The 17394-nt window shown below is 43.0% G+C and overlaps 1 protein-coding gene across 1 annotated transcript in view; it reads left to right on the top strand.

The window, feature by feature from the left end:
- Positions 1–17394, top strand: part of LOC106815737 (sister chromatid cohesion protein PDS5 homolog B-like) — a gene marked incomplete in the record, with an annotated part of 36763 nt that overhangs the window by 3709 nt on the left and 15660 nt on the right. Inside the window, 10 exon segments of the mRNA XM_014820249.1 lie at positions 12040–12167; positions 12304–12498; positions 13631–13815; positions 14121–14247; positions 14421–14501; positions 14825–14965; positions 15320–15435; positions 15766–15860; positions 16318–16469; positions 16955–17106. Of these exon segments, the coding sequence (XP_014675735.1) occupies positions 12063–12167; positions 12304–12498; positions 13631–13815; positions 14121–14247; positions 14421–14501; positions 14825–14965; positions 15320–15435; positions 15766–15860; positions 16318–16469; positions 16955–17106 (1349 nt within the window).

The following is a 17394-nucleotide window of genomic DNA, read 5'->3' as shown; positions in this document are numbered from 1 at the left end:
GAGGTGGCGCACATATGTGATATTGTTAAATACTGTTTATCAAGAAACTGATGCTGCTTTTGTTCTTGAGGTTTTGTAGATAGTGCTATCAATCTCACAGATCTAGTGAAGTTCACCTATGTTCATTGCTTATTGGCATAGCCTGTGGTATAAGTCTTTTGAACTTATTGATGGAGAAACTGCCTAAAGGTGGCAGCACATTGGTGGCAAATTTATGGTATTTTTAACAGGTTTGAGAATTACACAAGAAAAAGTTTATAAATTGTACTACATTGTGCCTGTAAGTTTGATACATCTTAAGATACAATATAAGCCACTACAGTATACTATTACTATTAGCCACATTAATATGCTATTTTCCATTCTAACAATAACCATTCACTACACAAAGGCTCCATAGTGATTTCACTGATTGTTTCTTAGTCCAGGTAGATAGAGATGATTACACGATACTATTCTGTCTCATCTGATAAAAACATGCTCAGTGCTGAAAAACACCAGTTCATTCATTAGGAGTAATTTAATGTGATGTACAAACATGTATAAGTCGCGACCGTGTTTGTAAGCAGATTCTTCCTTTTATACCACCTTGCTGTCTCAGGCAGGGGATAGAAATAAAACTTTTGAACACGGAGTTTCGTTTGGACTCCCTACTTTCAAAAAGAGGGATCCACAACAAAGTGAGGAGTCCGGCAGTCTGAGGATTCAAAATTACAGATAACTAACAATAAACGCGATGTGGCTTATTTTTACATTTATGCGGTATGCCCACGTCTGCCAAATGTTTCTTGGACATTTAGCTGAAAATATACGGTAATTCTGCCGAGCTATTGCCCTAGAACAATTAGTTAGGTTATGGAGATTTTCAGGGGAGTCGCACGCGACTTCCTGACCATTGTCAAATCAGGGGAGTCCGACAGTGAAATCAGGGAGTAATTTTACTTCCGGACTACGTATTTCGGACCACCGGCTCAGGCCTGCTTAAGCAACCCCTGAATACACCGCACTTTCTGATTGTCGATTCATCTCATCCATTATTATATGCATTAACATTCTCTCGCGCTCTGTAATCCCTAAACTAACTTCTAATGTTAAACCCACCACAGTCTAAATTATGAGTGGACCTACTGTATTTTCATGCTATGTTGTTATTCCCCATTGTGCACTACTTTTTACAGCGGTGCTCCCTCTAAAACTCAGACATTACTCATCTCTCTCCCTCATCGTTAATCATACTCATATGATCATATATCTTTAAAATGATGAGTAACAGTCTGTTTAATCCAATTAAAAAGAAATTTCAATATTGCATATGCCAGGTACATACACCATAATCCCAAACGATTGGCCACAAATTAAACATGTACTTTTTATTTTAGGGTCTGTTATTGTTTTAGCGTTTCGAAATTAGTGCCGACTGAAGGCCGAGGCCGACCAAGTTTTGCTTAGGCAACATCCTCTCGAACACTGCGCCGGTCCCTCTTGAGACCCGCCACTTGTCCCCTCAATATTACTCGCTGAAATACTAGCACAGTGTTCGAAAATTCTCACGACGGGCCGTCGGTCGCGTGCCGACAGTTTCGATGCCCCCCCCGGCCTTACAGCTTCCTGATAAAAACAGGCCCGCTGATCCTACAGCTGATTTTGATCACAAGAAAATTCGAAAACACTGAGAAACTTGTTCCTTTAGAAACCACCCTAACCCTAACACTACCACTAACTCTAATCGGACGCGGCTATCTTATATACGGCGTGTTAATAATTAATCTATGGTTGTATACCTTTTGCTTTTCAATAGTTTTCGCCATTCAACTGACAATCAGTCCAACGCAATGGTGTAGGCTTAGTAGCTGACGTACAATAATTGTTCATTTTCGATCATCTTTAAATTCGAGTGTTTTCTTAGCCTCATCAAAAGAATTCTTATTGCTGAATTACAACGTGAGATTAATTTCCAACAGGCAATTATTACGGGGCAGGTAACCCAGTCTTAATTACGAGGTAGAGTAGAATTGGGTACAACTTACGACCACTCTTGCACTTGTATTTTTTGTACATAACACTAGGTGTAGAGCCCAGCAATAACAAATACAAACAGGGACATAGCAAACGCAAATGGTAAGGTCAGATCAGAACAGTATTGTAAAGCTGTCGATAGGTAAAACTACATAATACAAGATGAGTAAAATGATATAAGAAGATTTACGAGTACCAGTATAGTTGGTATGTATATGCAGGTGTTGGAAATGAAGACAAAAATTCCACTTCGGTCCGGATTAAAAAAATTTCTAAATCGCAAGTATAAGTTACAGGGTCATTTTCTGAAAATTAGCCAGTCCTGCTCCCAAAAAGTAGGCCACCCTGCCTGAAAAGTTACCAGTCAGGGGACCTATAGCGGACCAGCTGTATTTCCAACACTGGTATATGTCGAGGGGTTTCCTGATTATGAGAGGTGTAACTCGATTTGGAAACAGCAAACCAGCAGTTACCCCTACATTTTTGGTTTTTATTCCATTATTATTTTGATTTTTCGATGGCTTTTGCCATGCAAAACAAACATTTCCACCTCACATCCAGCCAGGCTTCAAAATTTACAAACAGAGTGTTCCTAGATTGCATCTGCAGAGTTCTTACAATTCAAACATTTTCTGGCGGGACAATTGCCCCCCCCCGGAGTGTAATGGTTTGTACAATCCACCTTAAGTATTATATGTGTTCATACAAGACTACCGTCAGTGTTGTTGCCCTCTATTATCCTGATTATAATCATAATTATGAGTATACAGAAAGCGCGGAGAGAGGTACATGGCGGAGACCCGCATAAAGGCACGTTCTAGTCACTCCCGTGTTCTTTGATTTATACTGGTTGAATCCGCACTTATAACGAATATTACAATGGTGTCAGGAAGGTAACTGGAAAAGTTCAAAAGAAGGCCGATGGATGGGTTGGACACACCAAAAGACGTGACGTTCGACGGTAATACGCAGAGAATGGCGATCGGATGGCCTACAGCAGTTTCCGAGTACTTCATCGCGTTGCAGCGGACTGTGGTGTCTGAGAAAGCTCAGAGGTTACAGTGTGCCACATTTTACACTGTGGGCTGGTGGAACTGCACAAGGATATCCTACAACACGTTTGGTGGATACCGATTGACAAGAAAAAATGCAACAGGTCAGTGCAATGACGTAACATTCGTAGATTGAGAAATTATGTAGGCTATTGCGCACACCTTAAACGTAACTTGACACTAGAACGCATAAATTTCTACTTCTCGTGCCCCAGAACAAGGGAGGGGATTGACCAGTTCCTGACGATTTCCTCAAGACTGCTTGATAAGAACTGTGAGTTTGGAGATCTTAGAGTACTGGTATTTTAAGAGATCGCAAGTAGAATGAGTATATTGGAGAAGTCAGTGAAAGCATAGGCTGTTAGAGAGCCAGATCTCAGGTAGAAGGTAAATGTTACACTGTGTAAGGCCGAGCAGAAGAGTCAAGCCAACACTTAAAAGTACTAAACAGATGAAGCGCACAAGTTCATTGAGTAGACAAGTGCGTCCAAGTGAACGGTGGAGGCGAGTTCAGGGCCAAAGATTTAGTTCGGAGAAAACAGTGGAATTGCAGGGCACAAGCACAAAGTAGTAGTGGTTGACCAAGGAATAGGGAGAAAATGTTGGTCGTTGTGGATTATCGAAAGACATGAGACAGGGAGAAGAAGTGCCTCAGCTATTAGGGAAAGTTTGCAACAAGTAGTGCATAAACCAGGATCTTTTTGCCGGAAAATGCTGCAAGATAGATATTTGACCAGAAAAGTAAAGTAACCACAGTTTACAGCAGCAATTAGGGCTTGAAAGAATTCCGTACACGCGAATTCATGATTCGACACTGTTTGAATGTTAGTTTGTTAAAGGGTCAGTGTCCAAAGCCATTGGATAGTTGCTACAAACTAAACGCACGACTTTCTAATACGCCTAAAACTGAGATTACTCGGACAGTGACCGTGAACATTCTGAGTGACAAAGGATTGTAAAGCACTAAAGCAGCCGCGTCAGCCGCATCGACCAGTCGACTGCCAAGCATACATGCTTACGACTTATGGATGGAGGCCGAAATACCTGTAAAAGGGAACATGTATCCTCAGTATAAAGCATGACTAGTAAGGCTCCTACAGAACCACAGTTTATGTATCTGTGCAACGGAAGTAGTCCCAATCTTGGGTAGAAAATTCTTGTGGAGGATTACTTGGACTGATCAGGAGGAGTTTGTGAGGTGAGTAAAACACTCCTGAAACGCACAAGCATTTCTTCAATGACATACAGTGATACCTTCGTGGTCTAGCTGTATGCCCGGGAAAGTAAGCATTACACACACGTGAATGACGTTTCCCACCTGTGGTAGAACACATAGGTAGGCGAGTACCATTCGGGCTAGGACAAGGAAGGAGAGCCTTAAACGGATGCGAGTCACTGGACGTAAATTAGCTAAATGTGAAGTGAGCCTACTGACATGGGGAATTCACTGGTAGTAGGGCACAAACCAAGTGGCGCCAACTGAGAGTGTGCAATGATCCTATAAAAATCTAAATACGGCAATCCCGACGTGAGCCACTATAAGCTCTCCAACAAGGGATGAAATATCGTCGAGGTTCAGTGAAGCAGACTATTTTTCCAACCTAGACTGTCGAAGTGGATATTTGGCAACTAGAACTGGATGAAGCCAGCTCGGAAGCTGTCGCACCTTTAACACTCCAGTAGGCGGTAGTCGCTACTGAGACTAACCATTTGGTGGTATACATTTGCAAGTGAAATCTTTCAAAAAAAATGGAAGAACTATTCGGAAATATAGATGGAGATCATCGAAGTATCGATGAGATGACGTAGCTGTGGGCATGCCGAAGACAAAAGAGAAGCGACGATCGAGCGTCTAATGCGGTGTTTCAGATGTAGGAAACACTGTCTGCAAATTTCACTATCGTGAAAAGTGCTTGCTGGGAGGGAATGAGATTATCGTTCATAGGAGTACACTATACACAGATAAGGCGATTGAAGCTGATCAGAGAAGAAGATCAGAGCAATCAACGTTAAGCTAGCACGTCCAGAAAACCGACTGACTTTTGGCAAAGTTTCTGGGGATGAATCAACTATTTGGCTTAGATTTTTGAGCCATGATTTATCAGCCCAGATCAGCTCGCACTGAGATCACTATTCTGGATAAGAACATTCAAATGAGATGGACCATGAGCAAGAACAGCGATGGATCAGACTCAAAGCTCTGATTTACGAGCAGTACGCGTGCTGCAATACTACGATGGTAGAAAGCCCGGTGGAAAGATAATCAACTGACCGCTCCAAAAACAGAGGCGGAAAAAAAAATAGGAGCGTGTTGCTACAGTGGTAAACTCCTAGAAAGGGAAGACTGCGTTACCAGCTAGCATATGCCTCCTAGAGGCTATGCACAGAGGTTGTGAACAGAGATACGGGCAGATTGAAAAAGGAAGCTCTATATAGTAGCTTTTTGGGTGTGTAACGGTTCCACCAGTATGTGTATGGGCGCAGGTTTGAAGCTGAAACAGATCACAAACGCTGGATCGCTATTTCAGTAAAGGCTCTAAAATGGACTGGCCAGCTCTAAATGCAGAGACTGCGTTTGAGATTGCAAAAGTACGATTGTGGAGCTAAAGTTCAAACAGCGTAAAATAATGTTTACAGCAGACATGCTTGTCCCGCAATTATCCACCAAGACACAGGTGATACCAGATTTGTGAAAACTGAAGTCAAGTGCGCATGTGGTTAAGTTCATGAAGCAATATTCCCGTAAGCTGATAGAAAGTAGAAGAGATTCGAGCCGAAGACCAGGACAGAAAGAGAGACAATCGAATGAAACTAATTAGAGAGGTAAATCGAAGCGGTGGCGCTAGTTGATAAGGTTAAATGCCCAGATATATTGCATCCGTATTGGAACCTTTAGAGATGACATTGACCGTGACTAAAGGATCATCATGAAAGGCAGGTAGAAGTGGTTGTCCCACAAAGTTGAGAAATCGATACTTGATAAATTCATGGCAGGTCATATGGAATGGAAAGTGGTAGCAAAGAGCTAGAGATTCAGTGTATTGGCCTATGATAAAATAAGGATGTTGAGAACAAAGTTAAGATGTGTGATGCGTGTTCTGACATACAGAGACAGCAACAGCTGAGCCTCTGAGTCACACTTAAAAACACGGGGGTTCATGGCAAAAGGTTGCCAACAGATCTATGTGTATGTTGATAAAAAGGACTAGCCTGATTAAGCAGTTGACTGTTATTCCTGCTATACAGAGGTGGTAAGGGAGTCAGCAGTCAGAAAAGCGCGTGCAGTAGTAATGGAGGATGAAGAAATCTTTTTTCGAGACATGGTGTATCCACAAGAGGTATTTTTTTTTTCTGATAATCGCCGTGGCCTATGATTTTCTGAGCAGTTTCAAGAAGTATTGCTAGAGACTTTGGGATTTTAACCATACAACGTCCCAGCCCACACTTACCGACAAAGTCGAATGGCCAGGTAAGCAGAAAACTTTGGCAGATCGTGAAAAAATTATACTAAAGTAAGTCACAGCACAATGAGATGATCCCTTTATTGGTTATTAGCATACAGGTCTTTAACGCCCATTATCGAGAGTTTATCAACGCAGCTCAACTGTTAATGGGGGAGAAACTTAGAGCTAACCTACGAACTACTTGAAGGCAGTTCTCCAGAGTTGGTGGAGTATGAGAAGGCTAAAGAAAATAAAGAGCAACCAACAAAAGCAAGAAGGGTAATCGGGATACGAGGCTATAAGTTATTGTCAAGTCTGGTAAATGGGGATGTAAGTGAGAATGAGAGATGTGAAGACTAACAGATGGTCTATCAGAGCAAAAGGTTGTTAGAAGACTAGCTCCAAAGGTCATATTTGTACAAGCAGGGAGTCAGGTGCAATGTACAGAAGGAATAGGACTGATTTGCTTGTAAACAGAGAGTGGCCGTTGCACCACCAGCCAAGAAGACAGTTGATTCCTGTGACACTTAATAGGGTTGACGGAACCAAGGTCAAACTTACGTAACGCCATACGAATACGAAAACCGAATGCAGATGAAACCTCTCAAATGAAACCTACTAACAATGAAATGTTAAGGAGGTAAATCATACACCAGACGATTCCTGTTCACACTAGATGACGATTAGAGTCAGAAGGTCGACCGCGAGTGTTTAAGCGACAGACAGATTAATGAGTCATGTTAAAATCTAGTTACTACGAGTAGTAATCACAGAAAAAGATTTGTTTTAAGGTGATTGTGTTTACACCCACAGTTTGGTTTAAAGAAAGGGAGGGTGTAATGGTTTTGTTACAAATCACTTAGTTATTTATGATGTGTTCAATACAAGACACCGTCAGGTGTGCCTCTATTATCCTGATTTAATAAATCATACATTATGACCGTATACAGAAAGCGCGGAGGAGACGTACATGGCGGAGCACCGCAATAAAGGACACGTTCTGTCACTCCCGTGATTACTATTGATTTATACTGCGTTGATCCGCACTATATAACTGAACATTACCACCTAGCACTCGTAGCAGCACCCCTGCTAATAATGAAAAAAAGCTTTTTGGGACAACCTTTGGGGATTATGATTATGGACATTGAGTTAATGACTAATAAACACAAGGAAGAACCCTGATATGCTGTTTTATTACTGATTTGCTCCAAAATTTTGGCCGGGCCTACAGCTTTTCTTGGCGGGGCTGCAGCTTTTTAGGAGAGTATAGACTCTGCAGGCCTGCCAGCTTTTCTGCGTTGTAGTGGGCAAGCACATGATACTACTGATTACTTAGGATTATTGCAACGGGATGGTTTAGATACTGACAGACTTGTAAACGGACGCATTCAAATACCCGCGCGTTCTGGCGTAGACGGGGTATCCAAAACGATCTTAGGGCAGGGCATGAAACTCCTCAATGCATGATTCGCACACAAGAACAAAACCTCGCGTCGATTTCGAACGCATTCAACGATTTGATCGATTTGAAGGACTCTAGCAAATCGACTTGCGGGCAGACCCAGTGCGTTTTATTGCCGCATAACAATAAGTTCATAGTGTCGCAGGGGTTATCGTTGTGGAGTTGAGGCACGAACCAGTTGACACCTGACACTCACGTAATCAAAGTGTTAATGAATTCGTTCACTTTTTCTCTAACGCAGAAAGTTGGACTATTTTTATTCAGCTTAGAATATCTAGAAGCAATGTAAACTGGTATCAAGTTCTATAGGTCACTTGTAACATTACGGATGGGGCAGCCAGCATAATCATTGATCGATTCATAGAGTACGTGGACTGGGAGGAGGAAAACGAAGTAAAACCTTTCCCACACGCTCTCCCCGACATTCCATAGAGCTTGGAGATATATATCTGACAACTCTAAGTTACAATGTATGTGTTAATGACTCCACATCGGCTTGTTTTATTGTATACCTATTTTGTTGACATACTGCTAGTAAATAAGCGGACCACAACTTTTTGTGCAGGACACCAACTTCCTGCAAGTTGGTGGTCCTGCTGGTCCCACTAGATTTTCAGCAAATTTCGTAACCCTGCGTGTTTATCAATCTGACGTAGTCAATGCAGCTTGTAGAATCGCATACTGCCGGTCTGTCCGTCGCGTCCGTTCGTCCGTCCGTCAACCAGTTTGGAGCCACAAATCTTAATCATCCCGCTCGACGTACGGTCACGACATTACCGGGAACGTGGGGGGGTAATCTGAAAAACGAGTTGGATGTCGAAGCGGGGGTCAAAGTCAGAGTGTAAAAGAAGGGGGAACATTCCCTCCTTAAGACTTAAGGTATAGGGAGGAAATGCAGAATTGCGCCACAAAATCTGAAACGGCCTCGACCTTAGGCTCGTGATAGTCGGTGGTATTAGCATCATGGTTAGGAAAAAGCATCACTGTGCGAAATTGGAGGTCAAAGGTCAATGGGCCACAGTGGCAGATTTTAGACATTTTCTGAGGACATGGTCTGCGGAGCGATTTTGAAAAACTTTTTTGTTTCAGCAGTGACTAGCATTGTTTGATAGCTTCTATTGAAAGGACCATGAAATGTACTTTCTGCTGACATGCGAAGAGTAAGTGTCGGATAACCGTTTGACCCTCAAGAGGCGGGTTAAACATGGATTTGTTTACTGTTAGAAAGAATTTGACTGCCGGGTTTGCTAGTAGAATCTATACATGCCTGGATGTATGATAATGAGGCTACAATGTCACAGTGAAATTTCAAAAGCTAAATTTGGTTGAAGAAGGTTTATGCTCATTAAATCGTATAATTTCTATGGCATTCTGTACTGTCAGTGTGTTACGTGTAACGTATGCCACTGCCAGTGCATGTGGTGGTGGTACTGTGTAGTTTTTGCCTGCATTAATTGGTTACAGGTGGCAGCTCTCTATTTCGGCCTGTAGGCTTGCGTAGGTAAATGGATGAGTGCTTACCTATTCTGTCTTGCAAATAGTTGTTGCTACTACGTACGATGGGAGCTTCCATCTTTAATCTGAAGACACTTAAACGTACGCGCATCTCGTGGCAACTTTCATAACAATCCCAACGAACATTCCTTTGAGAAGGTTCCTGATACCATCCCTGTGCCTTCCACTGTTTCGGCGTGTATGTGACATTTGGGACTAACACTAACAGGGTTTACTAGAATCCCACCACTCCACCACAGAGTCACCGCAGTAGACGTTAGATGAGCGCTGTCGCTCCGCGGCACTTGTGTTGTTTACATGTTTTTTGATTTTCTTATTTGTATACTTGCATTGTTTCATTCAATGGTTATACCAACAGTACAAGCCAGCTGATTGGTCACTATGGTTAGCCCCTATCCTCTTGCATACCTGATTACACATGTTCTAACCTGTTTCTCTCCTATAGGGAAAATGACACACTCCTGCATGTGTGACATACTTTGTGTATCCATCGCATGTTTTCTTAGTATGCTATTCAGTACACGTTTAGAGCGAATCTAATGTGTAGTAGTAGTAGCACACATCCACTTTATTTATCAAAAATGAACTAGAGAGACTTATATAAATTTAGTCATCTAAAAACAATATTTAGTAAGTGTTCAAGAATGTATTTTTCATTGAGAATCACTGTGCCTTCTTAAAGCCAAGTCTTACATGTATACTATTTACGAAGTGGTCCTGACCCTTACTGTTGCATTTTCAGGAACTTAATAGCAACTTTTTAATTGAGAGGTTGGGGTTAGAATTGAACTTTTTTTTACTAGGCAACAATTATTTGCTGCCAGAGAAAAAAGCAGGCAGCAAACTAACTCGCCCAGGTAGAAACTTGAGAAAACCATCTAGTAGTTTCACTCCCTCCAGCCCCAACAATTATTTCTTATTGCCTCTGTTCGTCATAAGGAAGCCGGTTTGGACTCCTATCCCCGTTTCCCTTCATTTTTTCACTCTAAATATAGGCAAGTAGGCTTTGCCCAAGTTGCACGTGAAATGAGGAGCGGGCCACAGGCACTTGAAGCGTTTCAATAAAATATAATGCTAACTAAATACGAAATCTATTTACAGTATTTACTACCAAATTCTTAATGTTTCTATACTATCTTTCACCTATTATTGCCGACAGTTTTCTGTAAATTCCATCCAAATCCTATGTGCAACAAACACTGACTGCCGCCATTCCTCACGCGGCTGCAGTGTGCACACGGACACATATATATATAGCAGGTAGGAAAGCGGGATCCCTAAATTCGCTCGACGCTCGCTTGATTTCACACTTTCACAGCACGAATACACATCCAACATCTTCCATCTTTGTTTCTATGTCAAGAACAGTGTTCACTTGTTATAAAAACATACTGTCTCTGTTCGTAACCGAGCTGTGTCACGCGAAATCACACAAAGAATGACGAAATTCTCACGTTCACGAACCTTGCCCAGTAATGTAAATGGCTGTCAGAATCAGGAAACGCCTACCGGCGCTCTTTGTGACCTCATTCTTGCGCCGCAACGCTGCAACGTTTTTGCAACGTTCCAATGACGAGGCTCGTACGGGAGTTGGAAAGCAGTGCGCCGCCTGCGCGCCGCCTATAGCTCATAGACTGGCACTCGCTCCCACCTCTCGGCTTAGCTTAGTCACTCGATGGGTAATCGAGGTGGGAGCGAGTCCCAGTCTATATAGCCCTGTACTTGCAGCCATTTAGATTACTGGGCAAGGTTCGCGTACGCGAGAATTTTGTCAGTCTTTGTGTGATTTCGCGTGACACAGCTCGGTTACGAACAGAGACAGTATGCTTTTATAACAAGTGAACACTGTTCTTGACATAGAAACAAAGATGGCAGCTGTTGGATGTGTATTCGTGCTGTAAAAGTGTGAAATCAAGCGAGCGTCGAGCGAATTTTGCGATCCTGCTTTCCTACCTGCTATATATATATATATATAAGTGTAAGCGTGCAACACTGGAGCCGCGAGAGCAATGGCCTCAAGCAGCGTATATGGTTGCACGTAGGATTTGGACGGAATTTACAGGAAACTGTCGGCAATAATAGGTGAAAGAGAGTATAGAAACATTGAATTTGGTAGTAAATAGATTTCGTATTTAGTTAGCATTATATTTTATTGAAACGCTTCAAGTGCCTGTGGTGCGGGCGGTAGTGTAGAACCAGCACGAATTAATAAACCAACCCTGAAGAACTGGCCATTGTTTTCAATAGAAAAATTTTGCATGTAACTTTGGTGTTTTTACTTTAGTCTTTTATTATGAATTTCTTGGCAGCAAGCAGGCAGCAAACTGACCCTTGTAGGCAGCAAAACTGTTGCTTGCTGCCCTTAATTTCGAACCTTTCAACTAATTTTAACATTAAAAGATTAAAAGACAGTAAAAAGACCACGAAAATTGCTGTATTTTATTATACGACAATATCATGTGCGTTTTATGTAGTTTTACTTAAAAGTTAAAATGAATTAGTTTTAGAATCTGAGTTCTTCTAATTTGTGTTATTTTGTTTGTTCTAGGTGATGCTGTAAAACCTTACAAAATGCCAAAGGCAGCTTCCAAGAAACCTTTGAGAATAAACTACCCTCCAGGATGCAAGGAAGTGGAGGAAAACATGAGTACTGATGAGCTGATACGCCGCTTAAAGGTAAACATAAACACGCTGCAATGCTATTTTTGGCATCACACATTGCTATCGTAATGTCTATCACTAGAGGTCACCAGTCCTAAAAACATGGATCGACTGCCGGTACCTGACGTGCGTCGCGATGTCGTTATTACAGCAATGTGCACGTGCGTTCCAAGACATGGACCAGACGGACAACAGCGAGTATTCGGACCTTGCGGTGCACCTGGCGGGTGACGCGTTCCTGGAACATGACAACAAGGATGTTCGTCTGCTCGTCGGCTGCTGCATCGCCGACGTGTTCCGCGTGTTCGCGCCCGAGGCACCCTACAAAGAATCCGGACAGCTAAAGGTGAGCTGCTGAGCACTGTTAGATTTTGCAAAAATGCTTTTTATAGTAAATGTGGACAATGCCTAAACGTTTGGTGTAATTATAGTCATTTGTACGATGTTTTAGCGAAGCGTGTCTTTTTCTTGCAAATGCTGGCAGTTGTTCTCTGCCAAGTCCATCTGCTGTCGATTTCAGACCCTAATCCTGACCCTCAAAACAGCGTAGAAACGTTCGAACACCACATATCTGCAGAGAGTTCTCCCCCTTTGTGTTGGATTAAGGTTGTCTTCCCTGCAACAGCACCATATAATATTGTCATTAATGCACATGTGGCTGTGCCTTTTGGCCGTATGCAGTCCTGTATCCACTGGTCCATTTCAGCGAAAATGGTAGTTATTGTGTATTGTGGATTAGAGATAGTGGGTTTGGCTGTATCGTCCTGGTTCTGCTACTGCCTTCTCAGGGTGAAATGTAATGAATACCAACTTGATTTATTTCAGGCCCACTGAGTATACCACAGTAATTATCTCACACATGCATACACACTATGCACTTGCCTATTCTGGATAACTGTGTGCGCAGCACAACATAAATTACTGGTTGATTCATGTACACGTGTAAATTGTAATAATGGGACAGTAGCAGTTAAGATGTGCGAAGCACAGAAACACATACATTCGTATTATCAGTGGCATAAATTAATATAGTTTAGAATACGTGGTACCTGGCATTACTCAGGATTCTCCCCAGGCCTTAACCGTGTGTCGAGGGGGGGGGGTCTGACATGCCATCAAAGCAGAACCTAATTTGCGACATGCCTTAATCTCCTGAAATCTCCTGACATGCCTTAATTTCCAGCTGTGATTTTGTTTGACCATCCCAACACACTCATGGTGTGTTTTCGAATGTTAATATATGTATGTCTTTGAACTGATCCAGTTTACCTGTGTATTGGGGTGACGGGGTCCCTTATGAAACGTATTGATTGTATCCCCCCCTCCCTGGCCCCCATGTCTTCTGAAATTCCTGGGGGCGAACTCTTGTTACTACATACAAACACTTGCATCCCTACAGAGTGTTGTTGTACTCTGGCACGCGTTGCAGGTACGTAGCGCAGTGATGTGTATTGATATCCGATTGATTTTTTGAACAGATGCTGTTCCTGTTCCTGATTGAGCAACTACGAGGGTTAGAGGACCCCAAGGATCCAGCGTTCAAGCGCTACTTCTATCTACTCGAGAACCTCGCCTGGGTGAAGTCCTTCAACATCTGCATCGAACTGGAAGACAACCAGGAGATTTTCTGCAAGCTGTTCCGCCTGATGTTCGGAATCGTGAAGTAGGTTTCGTCCGCTGCGGGGTGCCACCTGTGGTTTTTATTTTGAGCGGTTCTAAATATGGATGTGGGAGAGCTAATTAGGATATGTAGTTGGAAGCAGTCGTGTTTCTTTGAGGGGTTATCATTTCTTTTCACTTGAACGATGATTTCCTAAATAGGATAAAATGAAAGCTTTGTTATTTGAAATGTCATATAATAATATAAATATATAATATAATATATAATAATAATATAATATAGTATATATATATATATATATGTTTTAGCTCACAGTTTTTCTCACGGTTGTCGTTCCATGTTTGTAGCGAGCTGCATTCGGCCAAAGTGAAGAACTTTATGTTGGACATGATGACCCCTGTCGTGACAGAGTCGGATGCTGTCTCCCAGGAGCTGCTGGACACCATACTGATCAACGCCTGTGAACCTAGAAAGGTAGCCACTGAAGCAGCTTAATCCACATACGATGTCTAATAAATTTGGAAGGTCTGATAAATTGTAAACACATGTGCTACTGCTGCTGAACAATAAATTAGGAGTGTACGAAAACATAAAAAAATTTTTTTTTTATTACCTGGGATGATCTTGAATGTTGTCGTTTTTTGCAGACACATAGTAAGTATTCGTATGAGTTGGCGAGAGATCTTCTGAAGCGAACGTCGAATGCCATCGAGCCGTACATACAAGCTGTAAGTACTTCCTTGAAACTTTTGAGACCGGTGGTGAAACTCGTCAGACTTGTGATGAAACTTCTGTAACATGTGATGAGACTTCTGCTGAATTTTGTGAGACTTGTGATGAAAGTAGGGGAAATCTGTGCTGAAACTTTTCAAACATGGTTAAACTTGCGAAACCTGTGCTGAAACTTTTGAAATGGGATAAAACTTGCAAAACTTGCACCGAAACCTTTTTGAAACGTGGTGAAGCTAGTTCTGAAATGTACTGGCCCGAGTATGCGTTGTCTTGGTCTATGATGATGGTGACGACGAGTGTTGACGTTTGTTGCTAACAGTTCTTCAACAACACGCTGATGATGAACAAGGGCGCGGAGAGCGAGGTCGGCAAGTACGTTTACGATCTCATCTACGAACTGAACATCATCGTACCGTCCGTACTCATCTCCGTTCTGCCCCAGCTCGAATTCAAACTCAAGGTGAGAGGATACGTCTGGTCAGCGGTTGGGTGTAAGCGGCTGATAATTAATTTAGCGTAGCATTTGTAATGATTCGCCGAGTCTTGTGATTCGAGCAGGGACCCTCGGGCTCGGTTTTGTTAATGGGGGGTGTACGTACGTGAATGTTAGGCACGATTGACATGCGTAGAATTCGTAGTAATTCAGTGCATTCACGATAAGTTGGTGTTCTGTTACGTGCGTATGAGCGTGTTGGTTAGCATTGCACGTGCTATACCTATCCTGTGCAGTCGGTAAGTGTCGCACGAACCTCGCCTGTGCTCTGTGTGCATGCACTGTCGCGATGTTGAAACACACGCGTTAACTTCTCTGCAGAGCAACGAGGATGGGGAGCGAATTCAGGTGACTCGTCTGCTCGCGCGTATGTTTTCGGATAAGGATTCCGACCTGGCACTCACACACCCGATCCTATGGACTAGTTTCATCGGCAGGTAAGTACCTATCCAATTTCCCACGTTCGAGCAGTGTATATGAGTCGAATGATACCTGAGTAGGGGATTAAATCTTAAGCGAATTGCCTGTCGTACTACTTTGTATAGCACTTCCGATCGTTTATCAAAGCATGCTGTGTTTTAATATTTGGTCATCCTCGATATAGATTTCTCAAAACTGCTTACTCTACTAACATTTCTATGTTATTGTATTGCATGGTACTACTACTATGAGTAAGAATAAAGTAACTCTTCTAGTAGGCATTGGGATAGTTTTGTTGTGTAACCCTTCTGCAGGAAGGAATAGCAGTATGTGCTACTTTGCCGCAGGTTCAACGATGTCAACGTGACAGTGAGGACTAGATGCGTACAGTACGCAATGCATTTTCTCGTGAACCAACCGAAACTTGCAAAGGACGTGTCTGGTAGGTGTCCTAAGCATCGCATAACTGCCTATGTCTGTTTATTAAGTTGATGGTCTGCTCCCGCGTCATCCATATATGGCTATATATGATTGTGTTTCTTGTGTAACAAGTAATTTCCCAGAAACACACATGGTGGGGTTTTGGATTACTGTATACGCTGTATATTTTGCGGTGGTTTGAATTTCGCGAACGCGTCCCCGACCTCGAATAATTCATACCGAATAATACCGAATAATTAATAATTCACCGACCGCAAAATTAACCACTCGCGAAATTGTCTGTCAAGTCTGAATTCGCGAAAATAGCTGTACGCGAAAAATATTGCGTATACAGTAGTTTTTGTTCCCCATAGTGTGTACTGAGTTGCGCGTGATGTATATAATGCAAAAGGCGAGATTTTTTTGTAAAGTAATCGCATCGATGAGTGTACTGTAGCGTCCTCGTTTTATCGCTGCAGAGCAACTGAAGATGAGATGCCATGACCCTGAGGAGAACGTACGATATGAGGTCGTCATGGCGATTGTCTCTGCTGCCAAGAAGGAGCTTGATATTGTGCTGAGAAACGAGGAGATACTAGACTATGTCAAGGAGAGGACTCTCGATAAGAAGGTGCGTGCTTGTGTGCGTGCGTGCCTGTAAGCGTGCGTGCGTGCATGCGTACCTGTGTGCGTGCGTGCGTGTGTGTTGGTGTGTGTGTGGGGGGCGGGGGGAGGTATTATGGGTTTGTGCATACATGTGCATATATATGCACCTTTGAGTGTGTGTCTGTGTATGTTTGTCCATTTGTTTGTATGTGCGTACGTGCATGATTTCTATCCATCTTCATCTCTTCATCAACCTCTTGGTGATCCTCCCCTTGTGTATTCTTATCTATTTCCATCTGTGAGTCTTCCCCTATCTGCGTCTCTACCAGCAGTAATAACCGAATCGATGCTAAAGAACCACTGTGTCTCTTCAGCGAACCTACGATCTGTTCATATCTCTGTTTCTGCCATCCGACCGTGACCGACTTTGCCCAGATCCTGTCAGTGTCGACGCGTTGTCTGAAGTGTGCGTGTGACGATTGGACTCACGCGGTTCGTTCGTGTTATCAGTTCAAGATCAGGAGAGAAGCGTTGATGGGACTGGCTCAGGTCTACAAGAAGATCATGGTGTTTCCCTCCATCAGCGCGAACGACACGGAGCGATTCGCGTGGATCCGTAACAAGGTCATGCACGTGTACTACCAACAGAACCTGGAAGACAGGTACGCCATCTGGTAGATGTGTTCGCGAACCATCATCACCCACATCACCGTCGTCACCCCTGTCACCGTCGTCATAGTCACCCCCGTCACCATCATCACCCACATCACCGTCGTCACCCCTGTCACTGTCGTCATAGTCACCCCCGTCACCATCATCACCCACATCACCGTCGTCACCCCTGTCACCATCACTCACATCACCGTCGTCACCCCTGTCACTGTCGTCACCTCTGTCACCGTCGTCATAGTCACCCCGTCACCATCATCACCCACATCACCGTCGTCACC

This window comes from Priapulus caudatus, unplaced genomic scaffold (assembly GCF_000485595.1).
Source record: "Priapulus caudatus unplaced genomic scaffold, Priapulus_caudatus-5.0.1 Scaffold29, whole genome shotgun sequence".
NCBI lineage: Eukaryota > Metazoa > Priapulida > Priapulimorpha > Priapulimorphida > Priapulidae > Priapulus > Priapulus caudatus.
This window is presented reverse-complemented; position numbering and strand designations above follow the sequence as displayed.